The 20,753-nt window shown below is 35.7% G+C and overlaps 1 protein-coding gene across 1 annotated transcript; it reads left to right on the forward strand.

The window, feature by feature from the left end:
- The first annotated feature begins 1,142 nt into the window (after positions 1-1,142).
- LOC139852407 (inositol diphosphatase DSP3-like) lies at positions 1,143-3,402 on the forward strand. The gene is made up of 5 exons (XM_071841695.1): positions 1,143-1,463; positions 1,548-1,641; positions 2,407-2,458; positions 2,550-2,593; positions 2,838-3,402. Exons 1-5 carry the CDS (start codon positions 1,243-1,245, stop codon positions 3,093-3,095), a joined length of 669 nt encoding a protein of 222 aa, XP_071697796.1. The 5' UTR covers positions 1,143-1,242; the 3' UTR covers positions 3,096-3,402.
- Positions 3,403-20,753: the final 17,351 nt, after the last annotated feature.

Here is a 20,753-nt window from a genome sequence, read left to right on the forward strand (position 1 = left end):
GAGGATTCCTGAAAGGGGAATTCGTAGAAGTTTGCCTCGTTGTGGGGTACGATTTACGAGAAATTTAATAACTACAACAACGGGTGGCTAAAAGACGGCGACCAATTGTCCTCAAAATAGAGAAACGTCAACAAAGCTTGTATGGAGTTTCAAGCCGCTTAGCCCAACGCAATTGGGGAAGTGGAGCGAGCGATCTCGACGTTGAGAATAGAGTCCATGAAATATTTCTACTAAATAACAATGGGAAAAAATTTAATATGATTGATGCTTGACGAGTTTTGAAAGACAAGTCAAAGTGGTACGTTCCCGGCTCGGGTAGTCATGCTTCTTTAGATGTCGACGATGAGGGGTTTGAGATTCCACTTTCTCAAAACGATCTTTTTGAGGACAATCATTTTTCAAGGCCAGTGGGCTGAGATAGGGCAAAAAAGAAGGTATGATCAAATACCGACACAACTCGTTCTTCATCTCGTTCATCAAAAGCGAATGAGATTTTGGAAGCTATTTGAAATCATAAGGCGGAAAGAACATCGGGTATTAGAGATTTGAAACAAGAAGAAAGGCTCTGAACCGCTTTTCAAGGTGCTAGCACTTTAGCCATCTATCCCTCGAAAATCAATGACCAAGTTCGCAAAGAATTGATTGAAGGGCTTCAAAAAGGTTTTCCTCGACAAATACAAGTTTTTGGTCGAACCACCGCCGCCACAACAAAATGATTCATGCGAAAAGAACAAATATTTTTTATTTATTTCCGAATGCATTTTTTTATGTTCTGCAGTTTTTTTTTTTTTATGTTCTGTTTATTTTTTATTTTTTTGCATTTTTTTCGAAGTTATATGTATTTTTTTAAAATTATTTTATGAATATTAAATTATTAGTGTTTATTATGTGGACTTACTCGAATTTGACACAAAGGCTTAACATTTTGGATTATTGATGATCAAACTTTGTCATTGACACGTTATATACAGAGTGCAATTTTGCACTTTTTAACCAAAAAGTAAACTCCTTGTCTATCGGGGTTAAATTTTGGTCTAATAAGTTAAATAATTAAATAAAATTAAAAAAAGAGAAAGAAAAGAAAAGCAAACTTCAGTTGAATTCAACATCAAATCTTTTTGGAAGTCGTGCAAAAACAAATTTGTGTCTCCTTCTCCTTCCACTTTCGTTCCTTCAAAACTTCCCCCACAAATACCCCCAAAGAAACATGCAACATTACATTCACTCATCATCAATTCTTTAATGACTCTTCACATGATCATGAACCTCCCTATACAACACAAACAACTAACCAACAGCGCCGGCACCGGGAACGGCGACGGCATCGGTGGTGATCCGGTGGCCACAGTGGACAACCGTCCGCCGATCAACTTCGCCACTGTTGAAGATCGAATTTATAGATCCGGGTTTCCTAAACCTATTAATTTCCCCTTTCTTGAAACCCTAAATCTTCGATCTGTCATGTGGGTTTTTTTATAATTGTGATAAATTTTTAATTGGTGTTGGTAATTCACTGAATTGATGTTTGAATTGAAATCTTGGTGTAGATATTTGTGTACGGAATCATACCCAGAAGAGAATTTGGAGTTTTTGAATTCTCATAATATTCGCCTCTTTCAATTTGGAATTGATGGCACTAAGGTATTTGTTTTTGTTTACCTTATTTTGTAAAATTAAAATTGAAATGCGGGTATCTTATATTATGCAAGTTATTGATTATTGTTAGATAAAAGGTGCATACTTTTGAAAGTTATTGGTTATTGATTATTGATAAAAGGTGCATGCTTTTGAATATTTGATATGGCCTAGTTGATCTAACCTTATATGTATATCCAGTCATGCATAGTTTAAGTATTCTGCGGATTTTAATTTGTACTCTACTTCATTGTTGTTCTGAATAAATTACTTATTTATTTTGCTAACTGGTTTTGTAAATTTCTGTTTTCTTGCTATTTGCAAGTATTTCGAACTAAATAAAGATAGAAAAGTGTGAATTAGGCAATAAAGAATAAATCGTGCTTACCCTTACAATCATGAGGTTGTGGGTCAACTTTTTTTTTTTTTTTAATTTTTGTTCGATTGAAGATGAAGTCAACGATTTTAGAATCATCAAGAGAAAGTAATGGATGTTTATCACTAAAATGTAGGATGAGATATTCTCATATTCTGCAGGTGTAAATGATCATAAAACTTTGGGATTAGGGTTTCGATTGCATATTAAAGGTCCTGCAACAATAGATGGTTTAAAGTTTTTGTATGAAATGGTTACTGTTAAGGTCTGTTATTGCCATTTGGGCTAAACTATTGGATGTACTGCCCCTGTTTTTGGTTTAGGGTTCCCATTTTGTTTAATTTATGTTCCTTTCGAAAACCTTCCATTAAACTGAAATTTTTATTTATATGCAGGATACACCCATTCCCAAGAGTGTTATTACGGATGCTCTGAAAGTTTTAATCGGTAATGGATCACCTTTTGTTATGCTATAACGTTAATTTCCTACCTTTTGTTTTTCAAGACACTAATCTTTTACCATATACTTGTATTGCAGACGTTAGAAATCATCCCGTTTTGATACACTGCAAACGAGGAAAAGTATGTCACATATCCTCTTATCTATACAAATTCATTTTGCATAGTAGGCCAAATCGGCATCACTTAAGTCACTCATTTAGGCGTTGTTTGGACATGACTTCTGAAGTACTTATCGGATTTATTGCATTATAAATAAACGACTAGAATTACTAAAAGTCTATATCTATATGATTATTTGATTTTCTAGCATTATATGGTAAGTATCTTGATTTTAAAATCTCACATAATGTTTCACCTTTGGCAGCATCGAACAGGGTGTTTTGTTGGCTGCTTAAGGAAGCTACAAAATTGGTGTTTATCTTCGGTTTTGGAGGAATACAAGCTTTACGCAGGTGAAAAATCAAGAGAGATGGATTTGAGGTTTTTGGAGACGTATGATGTTTCATACCTAAGACAATGCCTTTATAGCATCATATATCAGTATCATGGATATGGTTATAAGAAGAGACGTTTGCTCTACAAAGAAGACGTTCAGCATAAACCGCGAATTACTTCTGTTTAGATCTAATCATCCTTTTTAAACAGATTTGTCATGCACCGATTCTTTTTGTGACCCATTAAGTTCTTTTTTTTTTTTTTTCTCTTCATTTTCTGTTTGTAGGACGTTGTGTAGTTTTTGTTGAAAGATAAATACTTCGCGATCATCAATATCGGTTTTTCACTTGGTTTATTAAGAGAAGTCGTCTAGTGTTTTAGAAGGACATGTGAATTTACAACCGTGTAATCGGTCAATTTGCCTATATTTGTATAAACATATACTTCCTTATAAGAGATCAAGTTCATTGAATGATACAAGATATTCAAGAACTTATTTATTGTTAGGTGAATTGAATTTGAATGAATTCATATACGATCAACAGGACATATATCTTTCTCCTTCATGCTTGGTTTCGTTCGTATACTAATACGAATACAGATAGGAATAAAAATAGACCTATGTGTTTTTAATTATAATGCAACAACTAATATGACATGACAATAATAATATAATGCAATTGAACCTGATTAATCTAAAATTTATAACAATAGATTCCGGAATTAGAATGTACTCCGTATATATGTTTAAGGAACACTAGGTCCGGTTTGTCTACAAGATCCGTCCACGTGACCGACAAAAAACTCAATACAGCTTGTGATTTGATACCAAGTATTTTTCTTGGTAGTTCACAGTTTTTTAAACCACACATAGTTTAACACTTCTTATTCGGTGACACTGAAACCATGGCTGAAACAAAACATACGGCTAAAACCACGTGTAGTAGTGTGTCAGCAAAAGGTGGTAAAAAGGCGTGGTATTTTTCTTTTAGCGAAAAAAACGAATTAACATTAGAAACACGAGGAAGTTCATCTAAAAGATGAAACCATCAAGAAACGTACAAATCGAATTACCGAGCTAAACTATATAAGACCAAAACAAAAAGTACTAAGTTCACAACAAACATGACAGAGAAGTTCTACAATCTAATCGACGAAAACGGAAGATTAAAGCTCATCTACATATCATACTAACAAAGACGAACGGAAGAAGGCCAAACTACATTCGACCGAGGAATCAAACGTTTTTAATAAAAACACCAAAGCCATCATTTCCGCCCCTTTGAACTAACTTTTTCTTCTCATCCTTCTTTTGTTTCTTAAGATTCTCCGAATCGGGAGGTGTGCAATTAGATATTGTTAGGAGTGTGAAGCGAGTTAAACTAGGAATCGGAAAACGAAAATTGAAGGTTGCTGAAAACAGCTGCATCACGACCGCAACAGGGTCATTGCAACAACGATGGGAGGACAACAAAAAGAATGTTCTGGAGAAGCCTGCATCGTGACAGCGATGCATGTGTTGCGACTGCGACTCGGGTCTGACAGGGATAAGTTTCTAGAATCGCGTTTTCTTGTTCCCAAAGCTATTTCTTTGTTGAGTTTTGCCAATTTAAGCATCATATTGTAACACATACATGTATCCACGAAAATTATCAATAAAAGAAATCTCTTTGGTGGCCGAGGATTAAAGTAATCATTCGTGATTACATAGAACCTCGTTAAATTCTCTTGTCTTTATCGTTTTTGCTAGTTTCTTCGTATACATCAACTATTTTCGTTTATTGTAAATGGGTTTGATAACCTTGGGTTATCAAGTCTTATTAAGGCTCACGTTTTATTCCTAACAAGTAGTATCAAAGCCTCGGTTCGGTTTCACGGGAACGATGGCGGAAAAGAGTGATGTGAAGATTGATAAGTTTGATGTATAACACCCCAACTTTTTCGATCATTTTTATACTTAACAAACGAACTTGAAACATAGGTTGTCCAAAGCAAACGAACTCGGTTAGAAAACCGAAACTATTGAAAGTAACGAAATGGGTAACGAGGTTACCTAAACTAACGATCATGGCTCGTCATCATCAATAAAAATTTAACGAAAGACTAACGCGAATAAAATGTGCAGGGACCAAAATGCACAATAATTAATTTAGTAAACATTAAAATATATAATAACCGGAAAAAAAAATATAAATAAATAAATATATTAAAATTTAAAATAAAATAAAGCTTAGATTTAAACTTAAACACTTATCCTAATCTAACTCCAATCCTTATCCTAGTTCAAAACTAATCTAATCCTAATCATAAAAGATAAAGACTAATCCTAAGTTAATCCTAATCCTAAACTAACTCAAATTTATCCATCCTAATGCTAATTACAATTTTAGATCATTCTTTAAAGAGTTTGAGTTATAATCTAACTCTAATCACCTACCCTATATAAGGAGAGCTAACCCTCACCTCATTCCTCACAAAAACACACACAAAACCTCTTCTCTTCTCCCTCTCCCTCTTGTGGCCGAAACCCCCTCCCCCTCTCCCTTTTCCGATCGGCCGAAGGCCACCAAGCACCACCATCACCGCCACCCTGCTGCTGCCATTTTCAGCCCCACATCCGCCACTTTTTGCAGCCCTTTGCTGCTGTTTTTCGACCACCAAACCCACCCAAAACAGCCCGCAAAACACCACCTGCAGCCGCCTGTTTTGCTGCTGCTGTCCACCACAAAAACACCACCAAACCGCCACCTTTTGGGTCCCGAACTGCTCCTGTTTTGCTGTTGCTGCTGTCGGTTTTATCACCACCATCAAACATCACTTTTTCCTTGTTAAAACACTCTTAAGGTACTCCATAAACCTAATGATTTAATTATACTTTCATGTATTTAAATTCTTTATGTTTATGCATATAAATATGGTTAATATAAAGACGATAAGTATTAATATGAACTATGATAGCTACGAACATGAATAAACTAGGTGGATTAAAAGTTGGTGAAAGACATGAAACTTTAAGGATAAAACTTGAACCATAATATTGAGTGGTAATTTGGATATGAATGAAAGTATTTTGATTATGAGATTTGTATAAACATTAGTGATTTACAAATCCCAATAATGAAGATAATCTTTTGATAAGTATGAATAAGTAAATACTAAGATGAAAAGATTATGATTATGAAAAATATAAAACCTAGTTAAAAGAATAAAAGTAATATGATAAGTATTACAAGATGATAAGGATGAATTTAAATTAGAGGTAGGATAAAGTTTGAATAACTTAAAAGTGAATAAAAACTTACTTAATAATATGATATTACTAAAGAGGTGATAATATTAAAAGATAATATCATAATATTATATACTTATAACATAACATATCGTGTTGTATTCTTATACACACATTTAAAAGAATTAAAACATATGAATTATATAGTTATATAACGAACCATAATCTCAAACAGATAATGTATGACTTTCAAGAGTCTCACCGCTACTTACGGTCATGGATGGTGTCTAGGTTGCCAGTTTGGGATATGGTTGTGGATCTCGAATGTCACGACTTAAAGTCGGATCAAGAGTCCTGGCCCCCGGTTACATCTGGCTGTCCATTGACTTACTTGATAGCAACGAGGATCGTTTGAGTTATACAACATCTAAACTGTGAGAATAGTTAACATTGAAAACTCTTAAAAGGAACACTGGTAATATATATGAACATATATAACAAACACATAACTATAATGATGATGATAACCATGATGATCCAACTAACTTAAACCTAATGATGATAGGTTGACAACTTTGGACTACCGCTGCTATTTGCTATCACACTGTTACCGTGCTCATAAGGTGAGTCATAGCCCCAACTTTTTAATTATTTTATAAACTGTTTTCGGGGTGAGAATACATGTCTTTTTCTGTTTAGACACAAGTGCTAAACTTACATTCTATGTTGAGTTATAACCGAAAATCCCTTAGCTTTGGTAACTAGTAACTACCAGTTTAAGAACTGGTGGGCACAAATAGGTGTATATGGATCCATAGGGCTTGACATCCCCGTCCGTCCAGGTTAGAAACTAACCTAAACTTAACGGGCGTATGCTATTTGAGGTGGTACATTTTGGTTAGGTGTACGTAACAATAGGGGTACTAAACAAACGTTAAGGCTTAGTTACTGGGTGCTCAAACTTATAGAATCTTTTTAAATTTTTAAAGGTGCTTGCTAGCTTGCAAACAAAATCTTGTGATCTACACTCTACACTTTATACTACCTAAACCTATGATTCACTCAACCCTTGTGTTGACGTTTTTAGCATGTTATTCTCAGGTAATCCACTTTAGCTACTCTTCCGCAATAAAAGAAATGTTAGAGGTTAAGCATGGAAACTAAGGATTAAAGCATATAGAGTACGAAGATTGGACTTTGACCTCTGGTAATACAGCACGTCATAGCTTCATTTTGACGGGGTATTACAGTTGGTATCAGAGCCTCAGTTATAGAGAATTAGGTTGCATTAGTGTGTCTGCCTATAGGATGCATTAGAAAGCCTAATCTATAACTTAGAATCTAGAAAATTGCCTAACTACTTGTTCTTGCTTATACTTGAACTTTAATATGTTTCCTTAGATAAAATGTCGCAACTAAACCCTAACGTCATTTTGGACATTGAGAATGAAAGTCCTATTCGCTCACCCGCGTATCATCCCATGAGTTCCTCCGAATGTAGAGGTCATTCTGACTCTGAAAACGAATCTTCCAAAGAAGAGCCTATTACTCCACGAGAGGATAACCCTTTGTGCGATTATCCTGACCGAGAGGAATCCGAGGATAAAGAAGAATCCGAGGAAGCACATACTGCTGTACCAAGTTCACAAGACTCGATTTCACCTATTACTCCACCTAATACATCTTTTGTTCCCCGTATACCTTCACTCCCCGAAAACCCATGTAAGCGTAAGGTTGTACCTAGCTCTTGTGCGCGTCAGGGTAACAAGGACGTTGTGCGGTATTATGTTTTGGACGCTTCACCATCCCGTGTCATTCGTCGCCATCTTAATACACCATCCACTAGCGCTACAAAAACCTCACCTACTAACGAGGTTAAAGAATTGAAGAAGTTTGTGAAGAAATTGTTATTTAAAGTCGCTATCTTAAAGAGGAATTGTAAGGCCACATCGACTGATCGTAGAAATGTTTAAGGCATAATTATGATCTACACGATAAGATGACTGCACTCGAGTCACTAGTTATGCCGAGGTTACTCAGCCTAGAGTAGAGGCTTTCCGGAGGAAATAGTTCCGACCAATAGGGATCAATCATATAGGTCTTTATTTTATCTGATATTACGTTAGGTCTAGCGGACGCGGTTAGTCCTTCATTTTTGAGATAGGTACTCTACCACTTAGGGAGGTTTATATTTTCTTTATATTTTGGGATATTACGTTTTTCTTATTTTCCTAATACATGATTTCAATTGGTATTATTATTATTACTACTATTGTTATTTATTTAAACTAAGTCGTGGGATTTATATTATACCAACGTCAAATGGAAACTACACTATATTTTTATAAGAATATATTATTAATTATATGTATTTTTTTCCAGTATATATATTTTATTTAATAAAGTTCAGTCAACTTCGAAAATGTTTTTAGAATAAGTACAACCCTGTTTGTTTTAAAATACGCGTCAAAAGTGTCAAAATGAAGTTATCTATAACATAGAGCCTCATATTTTCAGTTTGTGTCTATAAAAGCATATGTTTTCCGATACTTATAAGTTATTAATCATAGGCGGATCTCGCCGACTTGAACTTATGGGGTAATGCCGAGATGAAAGTATGAGTTAGGGTAATATAATGACCGAGATTATATTACGGTGATTCATATATAAGTTCCGACATTATAACATAAGGAATGGGAAGCAGAATGGAATTTAATAGGCACTGTTTTGTGTATAGTAACTTACAAACTTGTGTATAATTAAAATTGTGCGTCAAAATTTAATTCTTTTTGTTAATTGTATAAATTTCTTTCACTTCAACACTACTCGATACTACCCCTCTCTGTTTGACACTATTCACTGCCATGCACTACTAAGAGTTCTTATTAAACGACTATACGTTGCTCTGACACTATCCCGTACTATTTACTACCACTTGTTATGATTCGTTGCTTCTCATAACTACTCCAAATTCCATAAATACTTGAATTCCATCGGGATCGTGAACGTTGACGTAATGTGCTGTTTGAAAGAAACATGTCACCTTCAAGAATGTACCAGTCGTCAGAGAATTTTTGAATGTTTTCCCTGAAGATCTTCCCGGCCTTTCACCTCATCGATAGGAGGAAATTAGTGCCCAGAACGGCAACTGCTGCAACTGTTGCTCGATCACCTTTTAGGATAACACTGTTAAAATTAAAGGAGTTGTTGGATGGAGGGTTCATGCGAAGTTCATCACCCTGAAAAGCTCCAATCCTTAGGAAGAAGAATGGCTCTCTACGTATGTGTATCACTATAGAGAATCGAACAAAACGACAATCAAGAATAGATACATGTTGCCGAGGACTGATGATCAGTTCAATCGACTACAAGGATCTTCTGTTTATTTGAAGATTGACTTAAGATACAAATATCACCAATGGAGGGTGAGTGAGGAAGATGTTTTGAAGACAACGTTTAGAACACGTTATGGTTATTACGAGTTTTTCAATGATGCCATTCGGTTTATCAAACGTACCCGCTGTGTTCAAGGATCTCATGAACCAAGAATGTAAAACCTTAATGGGACAAGTTTGTCATCGTATTTATAAACAACATCTTGGTATACTCGATGAATAGAGAAGAAAAACGACGAGCATCTGAGATTACTATTGGAGCTACGAGAGAAAGATAAAGTGTACGCTAAATTCTCTAAGTGCGAGTTTTGGCTATCGAAAGTGCAATTTATCGATCACATATCAAGGAATCCAAGTAGACCCAACAAATATTGAAGCTATCGAGAATTGGAAAGTTCCCAAGACGCCGACACAAGTACGACAATTTTTAGGACTCATTGGTTACTATAGAAGATTTATTGAAGATTTCTCAAGAATTGCTCGACCATTAACTGCCTTAACTCACAAAGGCAAGAAGTATACATGGTCCAATGAGCAAGAGACTGCTACAATGAGCAAGAGACTGCTACTGAAGAAAAAGTTAACTTTCACACCTGTTTTATCATTGCTAGAAGGGAATGATGACTCCATTGTGATACTTCAAGCCAAGGATTTGGTTGTGTATTGATACAGCGACAGAAGGTCATTGCTTATGCATCACGTCAACCGAAGATTCATGAGCAAAACTGAAATGTCCCGTTCTTATTGATTAAAAACGTTCCATATTAATTGATTTCGTTGCGAGGTTTTGACCTCTATATGAGACGTTTTTCAAAGACTGCATTCATTTTTAAACAAACCATAACCTTTATTTCATCAATAAAGGTTTAAAAAGCTTTACGTAGATTATCAAATAATGATAATCTAAAATATCTTGTTTACACACGACCATTACATAATGGTTTACAATACAAATATGTTACAACAAAATAAGTTTCTTGAATGCAGTTTTTACACAATATCATACAAGCATGGACTCCAAATCTTGTCCTTATTTAAGTATGCGACAGCGGAAGCTCTTAATAATCACCTGAGAATAAACATGCTTAAAACGTCAACAAAAATGTTGGTGAGTTATAGGTTTAACCTATATATATCAAATCGTAACAATAGACCACAAGATTTCATATTTCAATACACATCCCATACATAGAGATAAAAATCATTCATATGGTGAACACCTGGTAACCGACAATAACAAGATGCATATATAAGAATATCCCCATCATTCCGGGACACCCTTCGGATATGATATAAATTTCGAAGTACTAAAGCATCCGGTACTTTGGATGGGGTTTGTTAGGCCCAATAGATCTATCTTTAGGATTCGCGTCAATTAGGGTGTCTGTTCCCTAATTCTTAGATTACCAGACTTAATAAAAAGGGGCATATTCGATTTCGATAATTCAACCATAGAATGTAGTTTCACGTACTTGTGTCTATTTTGTAAATCATTTATAAAACCTGCATGTATTCTCATCCCAAAAATACACTTTCACAGATTTTTACTTCGTCGGGAAGTAAGACTTGGCCACTGGTTGATTCACGAACCTATAACAATATATACATATATATCAAAGTATGTTCAAAATATATTTACAACACTTTTAATATATTTTGATGTTTTAAGTTTATTAAGTCAGCTGTCCTCGTTAGTAACCTACAACTAGTTGTCCACAGTTAGATGTACAGAAATAAATCGATAAATATTATCTTGAATCAATCCACGACCCAGTGTATACGTATCTCAGTATTGATCACAACTCAAACTATATATATTTTGGAATCAACCTCAACCCTGTATAGCTAACTCCAACATTCACATATAGAGTGTCTATGGTTGTTCCGAAATATATATAGATGTGTCGACATGATAGGTCGAAACATTGTATACGTGTCTATGGTATCTCAAGATTACATAATATATAATACAAGTTGATTAAGTTATGGTTGGAATAGATTTGTTACCAATTTTCACGTAGCTAAAATGAGAAAAATTATCCAATCTTGTTTTACCCATAACTTCTTCATTTTAAATCCGTTTTGAGTGAATCAAATTGCTATGGTTTCATATTGAACTCTATTTTATGAATCTAAACAAAAAAAGTATAGGTTTCTAGTCGGAAAAATAAGTTACAAGTCGTTTTTGTAAAGGTAGTCATTTCAGTCGAAAGAACGACGTCTAGATGACCATTTTAGAAAACATACTTCCACTTTGAGTTTAACCATAATTTTTGGATATAGTTTCATGTTCATAATAAAAATCATTTTCTCAGAATAACAACTTTTAAATCAAAGTTTATCATAGTTTTTAATTAACTAACCCAAAACAGCCCGCGGTGTTACTACGACGGCGTAAATCCGGTTTTACGGTGTTTTTCGTGTTTCCAGGTTTTAAATCATTAAGTTAGCATATCATATAGATATAGAACATGTGTTTAGTTGATTTTAAAAGTCAAGTTAGAAGGATTAACTTTTGTTTGCGAACAAGTTTAGAATTAACTAAACTATGTTCTAGTGATTACAAGTTTAAACCTTCGAATAAGATAGCTTTATATGTATGAATCGAATGATGTTATGAACATCATTACTACCTTAAGTTCCTTGGATGAACCTACTGGAAAAGAGAAAAATGGATCTAGCTTCAATGGATCCTTAGATGGCTCAAAGTTCTTGAAGCAAAATCATGACACGAAAACAAGTTCAAGTAAGATCATCACTTGAAATAAGATTGTTATAGTTATAGAAATTGAACCAAAGTTTGAATATGATTATTACCTTGTATTAGAATGATAACCTACTGTAAGAAACAAAGATTTCTTGAGGTTGGATGATCACCTTACAAGATTGGAAGTGAGCTAGTAAACTTGAAAGTATTCTTGATTTTATGAAACTAGAACTTTTGGAATTTATGAAGAACACTTAGAACTTGAAGATAGAACTTGAGAGAGTTCAATTAGATGAAGAAAATTGAAGAATGAAAGTGTTTGTAGGTGTTTTTGGTCATTGGTGTATGGATTAGATATAAAGGATATGTAATTTTGTTTTCATGTAAATAAGTCATGAATGATTACTCATATTTTTGTAATCTTATGAGATATTTCATGCTAGTTGCCAAATGATGGTTCCCACATGTGTTAGGTGACTCACATGGGCTGCTAAGAGCTGATCATTGGAGTGTATATACCAATAGTACATACATCTAAAAGCTGTGTATTGTACGAGTACGAATACGGGTGCATACGAGTAGAATTGTTGATGAAACTGAACGAGAATGTAATTGTAAGCATTTTTGTTAAGTAGAAGTATTTTGATAAGTGTATTGAAGTCTTTCAAAAGTGTATAAATACATATTAAAACACTACATGTATATACATTTTAACTGAGTCGTTAAGTCATCGTTAGTCGTTACATGTAAGTGTTGTTTTGAAACCTTTAGGTTAACGATCTTGTTAAATGTTGTTAACCCAATGTTTATAATATCAAAAGAGATTTTAAATTATTATATTATCATGATATTATGATGTACGAATATCTCTTAATATGATATATATACATTAAATGTCGTTACAACGATAAACGTTACATATATGTCTCGTTTCAAAATCATTAAGTTAGTAGTCTTGTTTTTACATATGTAGTTCATTGTTAATATAATTAATGATATGTTTACTTATCATAATATCATGTTAACTATATATATAACCATATATATGTCATCATATAGTTTTTTTTTACAAGTTTTAACGTTCGTGAATCACCGGTCAACTTGGGTGGTCAATTGTCTATATGAAACCTATTTCAATTAATCAAGTCTTAACAAGTTTGATTGTTTAACATGTTGGAAACATTTAATCATGTAAACATCAATCTCAATTAATATATATAAACATGGAAAAGTTCGGGTCACTACAGTACCTACCCGTTAAATAAATTTCGTCCCGAAATTTTAAGCTGTTGAAGGTGTTGACGAATCTTCTGGAAATAGATGCGGGTATTTCTTCTTCATCTGATCTTCACGCTCCCAGGTGAACTCGGGTTCTCTACGAGCATTCCATCGAACCTTAACAATTGGTATCTTGTTTTGCTTAAGTCTTTTAACCTCACGATCCATTATTTCGACGGGTTCTTCGATGAATTGGAGTTTTTCGTTGATTTGGATTTCATCTAACGGAATAGTGAGATCTTCTTTAGCAAAATATTTCTTCAAATTCGAGACGTGGAAAGTGTTATGTACAGCCGCGAGTTGTTGAGGTAACTCAAGTCGGTAAGCTACTGGTCCGACACGATCAATAATCTTGAATGGTCCAATATACCTTGGATTTAATTTCCCTCGTTTACCAAATCGAACAACGCCTTTCCAAGGTGAAACTTTAAGCATGACCATCTCTCCAATTTCAAATTCTATATCTTTTCTTTTAATGTCAGCGTAACTCTTTTGTCGACTTTGGGCGGTTTTCAACCGTTGTTGAATTTGGATGATCTTCTCGGTAGTTTCTTGTATAATCTCCGGACCCGTAATCTGTCTATCCCCCACCTCACTCCAACAAATCGGAGACCTGCACTTTCTACCATAAAGTGCTTCAAACGGCGCCATCTCAATGCTTGAATGGTAGCTGTTGTTGTAGGAAAATTCTGCTAACGGTAGATGTCGATCCCAACTGTTTCCGAAATCAATAACACATGCTCGTAGCATGTCTTCAAGCGTTTGTATCGTCCTTTCGCTCTGCCCATCAGTTTGTGGATGATAGGCAGTACTCATGTCTAGACGAGTTCCTAATGCTTGCTGTAATGTCTGCCAGAATCTTGAAATAAATCTGCCATCCCTATCAGAGATAATAGAGATTGGTATTCCATGTCTGGAGACGACTTCCTTCAAATACAGTCGTGCTAACTTCTCCATCTTGTCATCTTCTCTTATTGGTAGGAAGTGTGCTGATTTGGTGAGACGATCAACTATTACCCAAATAGTATCAAAACCACTTGCAGTCCTTGGCAATTTAGTGATGAAATCCATGGTAATGTTTTCCCATTTCCATTCCGGGATTTCGGGTTGTTGAAGTAGACCTGATGGTTTCTGATGCTCAGCTTTGACCTTAGAACACGTCAAACATTCTCCTACGTATTTAGCAACATCGGCTTTCATACCCGGCCACCAAAAATGTTTCTTGAGATCCTTGTACATCTTCCCCGTTCCAGGATGTATTGAGTATCTGGTTTTATGAGCTTCTCTAAGTACCATTTCTCTCATATCTCCAAATTTTGGTACCCAAATCCTTTCAGCCCTATACCGGGTTCCGTCTTCCCGAATATTAAGATGCTTCTCCGATCCTTTGGGTATTTCATCCTTTAAATTTCCCTCTTTTAAAACTCCTTGTTGCGCCTCCTTTATTTGAGTAGTAATGTTATTATGAATCATTATATTCATAGATTTTACTCGAATGGGTTCTCTATCCTTCCTGCTCAAGGCATCGGCTACCACATTTGCCTTCCCCGGGTGGTAACGAATCTCAAAATCGTAATCATTCAATAATTCAATCCACCTACGCTGCCTCATATTCAGTTGTTTCTGATTAAATATGTGTTGAAGACTTTTGTGGTCGGTATATATAATACTTTTGACCCCATATAAGTAGTGCCTCCAAGTCTTTAATGCAAAAACAACCGCGCCTAATTCCAAATCATGCGTCGTATAATTTTGTTCGTGAATCTTCAATTGTCTAGACGCATAAGCAATCACCTTCGTTCGTTGCATTAATACACAACCGAGACCTTGCTTTGATGCGTCACAATAAATCACAAAATCATCATTCCCTTCAGGCAATGACAATATAGGTGCCGTAGTTAGCTTTTTCTTCAATAACTGAAACGTTTTCTCTTGTTCATCATTCCATTCAAATTTCTTCCCTTTATGCGTTAATGCAGTCAAGGGTTTTGCTATTCTGGAAAAGTCTTGGATGAACCTTCTGTAGTAACCAGCTAGTCCTAAAAACTGGCGTATGTGTTTCGGAGTTTTCGGGGTTTCCCACTTTTCAACAGTTTCTATCTTTGCCGGATCCACCTTAATACCTTCTTTGTTCACTATGTGACCGAGGAATTGAACTTCTTCCAACCAAAATGCACACTTTGAAAACTTAGCGTACAATTCTTCCTTCCTCAATACTTCTAACACCTTTCTCAAATGTTCACCGTGTTCTTGGTCATTCTTTGAGTAAATAAGTATGTCATCAATGAAAACAATGACAAACTTGTCAAGGTATGGTCCACACACTCGGTTCATAAGGTCCATGAACATAGCTGGTGCATTAGTTAAACCAAACGGCATGACCATAAACTCGTAATGACCGTAACGTGTTCTGAAAGCAGTCTTTGGAATATCATCTTCTTTCACCCGCATTTGATGATACCCGGAACGTAAGTCAATCTTTGAATAAACAGACGAGCCTTGTAGTTGATCAAATAAGTCGTCGATTCTCGGTAGTGGGTAGCGGTTCTTGATGGTAAGTTTGTTCAACTCTCGGTAGTCGATACACAACCTGAATGTACCATCTTTCTTCTTGACAAACAAAACAGGAGCTCCCCACGGTGATGTGCTTGGTCGAATGAAACCACGCTCTAAAAGTTCTTGTAATTGGCTTTGCAGTTCTTTCATCTCGCTGGGTGCGAGTCTGTAAGGAGCACGAGCTATTGGTGCAGCTCCTGGTACAAGATCTATTTGAAATTCAACGGATCGATGTGGGGGTAATCCCGGTAATTCTTTCGGAAATACATCGGGAAATTCTTTTGCAATGGGAACATCATTGATGCTCTTTTCTTCAATTTGTACTTTCTCGACGTGTGCTAGAACAGCATAGCAACCTTTTCTTATTAGTTTTTGTGCCTTCAAATTACTAATAAGATGTAGCTTCGTGTTGCCCTTTTCTCCGTACACCATTAAGGGTTTTCCTTTTTCTCGTATAATGCGAATTGCATTTTTGTAACAAACGATCTCCGCTTTCACTTCTTTCAACCAGTCCATACCGATTATCACATCAAAACTCCCTAACTCTACTGGTATCAAATCAATCTTAAATGTTTCGCTAACCAGTTTAATTTCTCGATTCCGACATATATTATCTGCTGAAATTAATTTACCATTTGCTAATTCGAGTAAAAATTTACTATCCAAAGGCGTCAATGGACAACTTAATTTAGCACAAAAATCTCTACTCATATAGCTTCTATCCGCACCCGAATCAAATAAAACGTAAGCAGATTTATTGTCAATAAGAAACGTACCCGTAACAAGCTCCGGGTCTTCCTGTGCCTCTACCGCATTAATATTGAAAACTCTTCCACGGCCTTGTCCATTCGTGTTCTCCTGGTTCGGGCAATTTCTAATAATGTGGCCTGGTTTTCCACATTTATAACAAACTACATTGGCATAACTTGCTCCGACACTACTTGCTCCTCCATTACTCGTTCCGACACCATTTGTTCCTTTCGTTCTATTAACCCCTGGTCCGTAGACCTCACACTTCGCCGCGCTATGACCATTTCTTTTACACTTGTTGCAAAATTTGGTGCAGAACCCCGAGTGATTCTTTTCACACCTTTGGCATAGTTGCTTCTGATTGTTGTTGTTGTTGCGGTTATTATTGTTGTTGGGATGATTGTTGTAGTTGCTGTTGTTGTTGTTGTTGTTGTTGTTGTTGGGCCGTTTGTTGTAGTTGCGATTGATGTTGCGATTGTTGGGATAATTGTTGCGATTATTGTTGTAATTGCTGTTGTTGTTGTATTGGTGATTCTTATCACCGTTTTCCTCCCACTTTCTTTTGACTTGCTTCACATTGGCCTCTTCAGCAGTCTGTTCTTTAATTCTTTCTTCAATCTGGTTCACTAGTTTGTGAGCCATTCTACATGCCTGTTGTATGGAGGCGGGCTCGTGTGAACTTATATCTTCTTGGATTCTTTCCGGTAATCCTTTCACAAACGCGTCGATCTTCTCTTCCTCATCTTCGAATGCTCCCGGACACAATAGGCACAATTCTGTGAATCGTCTTTCGTACGTGGTAATATCAAATCCTTGGGTTCGTAACCCTCTAAGTTCTGTCTTGAGCTTATTGACCTCGGTTCTGGGACGGTACTTCTCGTTCATCAAGTGCTTGAATGCTGACCACGGTAGTGCGTACGCATCATCTTGTCCCACTTGCTCTAGATAGGTATTCCACCATGTTAACGCAGAACCTGTGAAGGTATGCGTAGCGTACTTCACTTTGTCCTCTTCAGTACACTTACTTATGGCAAACACCGATTCAACCTTCTCGGTCCACCGTTTCAATCCGATCGGTCCTTCGGTTCCATCAAATTCCAAAGGTTTGCAGGCAGCGAATTCTTTGTAGGTGCATCCTACACGATTTCCTGTACTGCTAGATCCAAGGTTATTGTTGGTATGTAGCGCAGCCTGTACTGCGGCTATGTTTAAAGCTAGAAAAGTACGGAATTCCTCTTCATTCATATTCACGGTGTGTCGAGTAGTCGGTGCCATTTCCTTCAAAATAGTTAAATGGAACAAGTTAATCATACAGAATATTAAGAGTAGTTAATAGTATTTCGTAGCATAATATGAACTCATTTATAAAAGCTTTTTCTTCATATTAGCGTTTTATAAGTTTAAATTCGGGTAGTACCTACCCGTTAAGTTCATACTTAGTAGCTAATATACAATTCAACTACTACAATTCTATATGAAAAACTGATTATAATAATATTTCGCGTTCAAACTTTTATACAATATTTTACAAACTTACAATACCGCTTATTTTACATAAAGCATGAAATATAGCACACAATAACTTTGATACAAGATAGTTGTGAAGACAATTCTAGCTAGTACACAAGTCGTTCAGCAAAGGCAATAAAGACACGTAATTCATACGTCCAGAAACAAGTCATGCATTCTGGTTTTACTAGGACTACTTCCCATCCTTGGTCTTGTGCAACATAACCGTTATGGCCGTTGATAAGACAGCGTGTTGTAACGTCATCAAAGGGACGAGGGTTACGTAATGTCCAACAGTCCCGTAATAATCTAAAAACCTCATTTCTTACCCCAATTACCGACTCCGTCACTTGTGGAAATGTTTTGTTTAATAGTTGTAGCCCGATGTTCTTGTTCTCACTTTGGTGAGAAGCGAACATTACTAATCCGTAAGCATAACATGCTTCTTTATGTTGCATGTTAGCCGCTTTTTCTAAATCACGAAGTCCAATATTCGGATATATTGAGTCAAAATAATTTCTTAACCCGTTGCGTAAAATAGCATTTGGGTTCCCCGCAATATATGCGTCAAAGTAAACACATCGTAACTTATGGGTTTCCCAATGTGATATCCCCCATCTTTCAAATGAAAGTCTCTTATAAACCAAGACATTCTTGGAACGTTCTTCGAATGTCTTACAAACTGATCTCGCCTTAAATAGTTGTGCAGAAGAATTCTGGCCGACTCTAGACAAGATTTCATCAATCATGTCTCCGGGTAGGTCTCTTAAAATATTGGGTTGTCTATCCATTTTGTGTTTTTAAACTGTAAAATAGACAAGAGTTAGATTCATAAAAAAATACTTATTAATACAAGCAATTTTTACATATATCATAAAGCATAAGAACACTATATTCCATATATTACACCATACGAATACAACTATCTTATTCCGACTCGCTCGTTTCTTCTTCTTCGGTTTTGGTTCGTTTTGCCAAGTTTCTAGGGATATATGATGTTCCCCTAATACGAGCAGTCGTTGTCCACATTGGTTTAGAAAAACCTGGTGGTTTAGAGGTTCCCGGGTCATTGTTACAACTTAAGGACTTCGGGGGTTGACGATACATATAAAGTTCATCGGGGTTGGAATTAGATTTCTCTATTTTTATGCCCTTTCCCTTATTATTTTCTTTTGCCTTTTTAAATTCAGTTGGGGTAATTTCTATAACATCATCGGAATTCTCGTCGGAATCCGATTCATCGGAGAATTGGTAATCCTCCCAATATTTTGCTTCCTTGGCGGAAACACCATTGACCATAATTAACTTTGGTCGGTTGGTTGAGGATTTTCTTTTACTTAACCGTTTTATTATTTCCCCCACCGGTTCTATTTCTTCATCCGGTTCCGATTCTTCTTCCGGTTTCGATTCTTCTTCCGGTTCCGACTCTTCTTCCGGTTCCTCTTCGGGAACTTGTGAATCAGTCCACAAATCATTCCAATTTACATTTGACTCTTCATTATTATTAGGTGAGTCAATGGGACTTGTTCTAGAGGTAGACATCTATCACATAATATCAAACACGTTAAGAGATTAATATATCACATAATATTCATATGTTAAAAATATATAGTTTCCAACAAAAATGTTAAGCAATCATTTTTAAAGAAAACACGGTCGAAGTCCAGACTCACTAATGCATCCTAACAAACTCGATAAGACACACTAATGCAAATTTTCTGGTTCTCTAAGACCAACGCTCGGATACCAACTGAAATGTCCCGTTCTTATTGATTAAAAACGTTCCATATTAATTGATTTCGTTGCGAGGTTTTGACCTCTATATGAGACGTTTTTCAAAGACTGCATTCATTTTTAAACAAACCATAACCTTTATTTCATCAATAAAGGTTTAAAAAGCTTTACGTAGATTATCAAATAATGATAATCTAAAATATCTTGTTTACACACGACCATTACATAATGGTTTACAATACAAATATGTTACAACAAAATAAGTTTCTTGAATGCAGTTTTTACACAATATCATACAAGCATGGACTCCAAATCTTGTCCTTATTTAAGTATGCGACAGCGGAAGCTCTTAATAATCACCTGAGAATAAACATGCTTAAAACGTCAACAAAAATGTTGGTGAGTTATAGGTTTAACCTATATATATCAAATCGTAACAATAGACCACAAGATTTCATATTTCAATACACATCCCATACATAGAGATAAAAATCATTCATATGGTGAACACCTGGTAACCGACAATAACAAGATGCATATATAAGAATATCCCCATCATTCCGGGACACCCTTCGGATATGATATAAATTTCGAAGTACTAAAGCATCCGGTACTTTGGATGGGGTTTGTTAGGCCCAATAGATCTATCTTTAGGATTCGCGTCAATTAGGGTGTCTGTTCCCTAAT

Source organism: Rutidosis leptorrhynchoides, chromosome 6 (genome assembly GCF_046630445.1).
Source record: "Rutidosis leptorrhynchoides isolate AG116_Rl617_1_P2 chromosome 6, CSIRO_AGI_Rlap_v1, whole genome shotgun sequence".
Classification (NCBI taxonomy): Eukaryota; Viridiplantae; Streptophyta; class Magnoliopsida; order Asterales; family Asteraceae; genus Rutidosis; species Rutidosis leptorrhynchoides.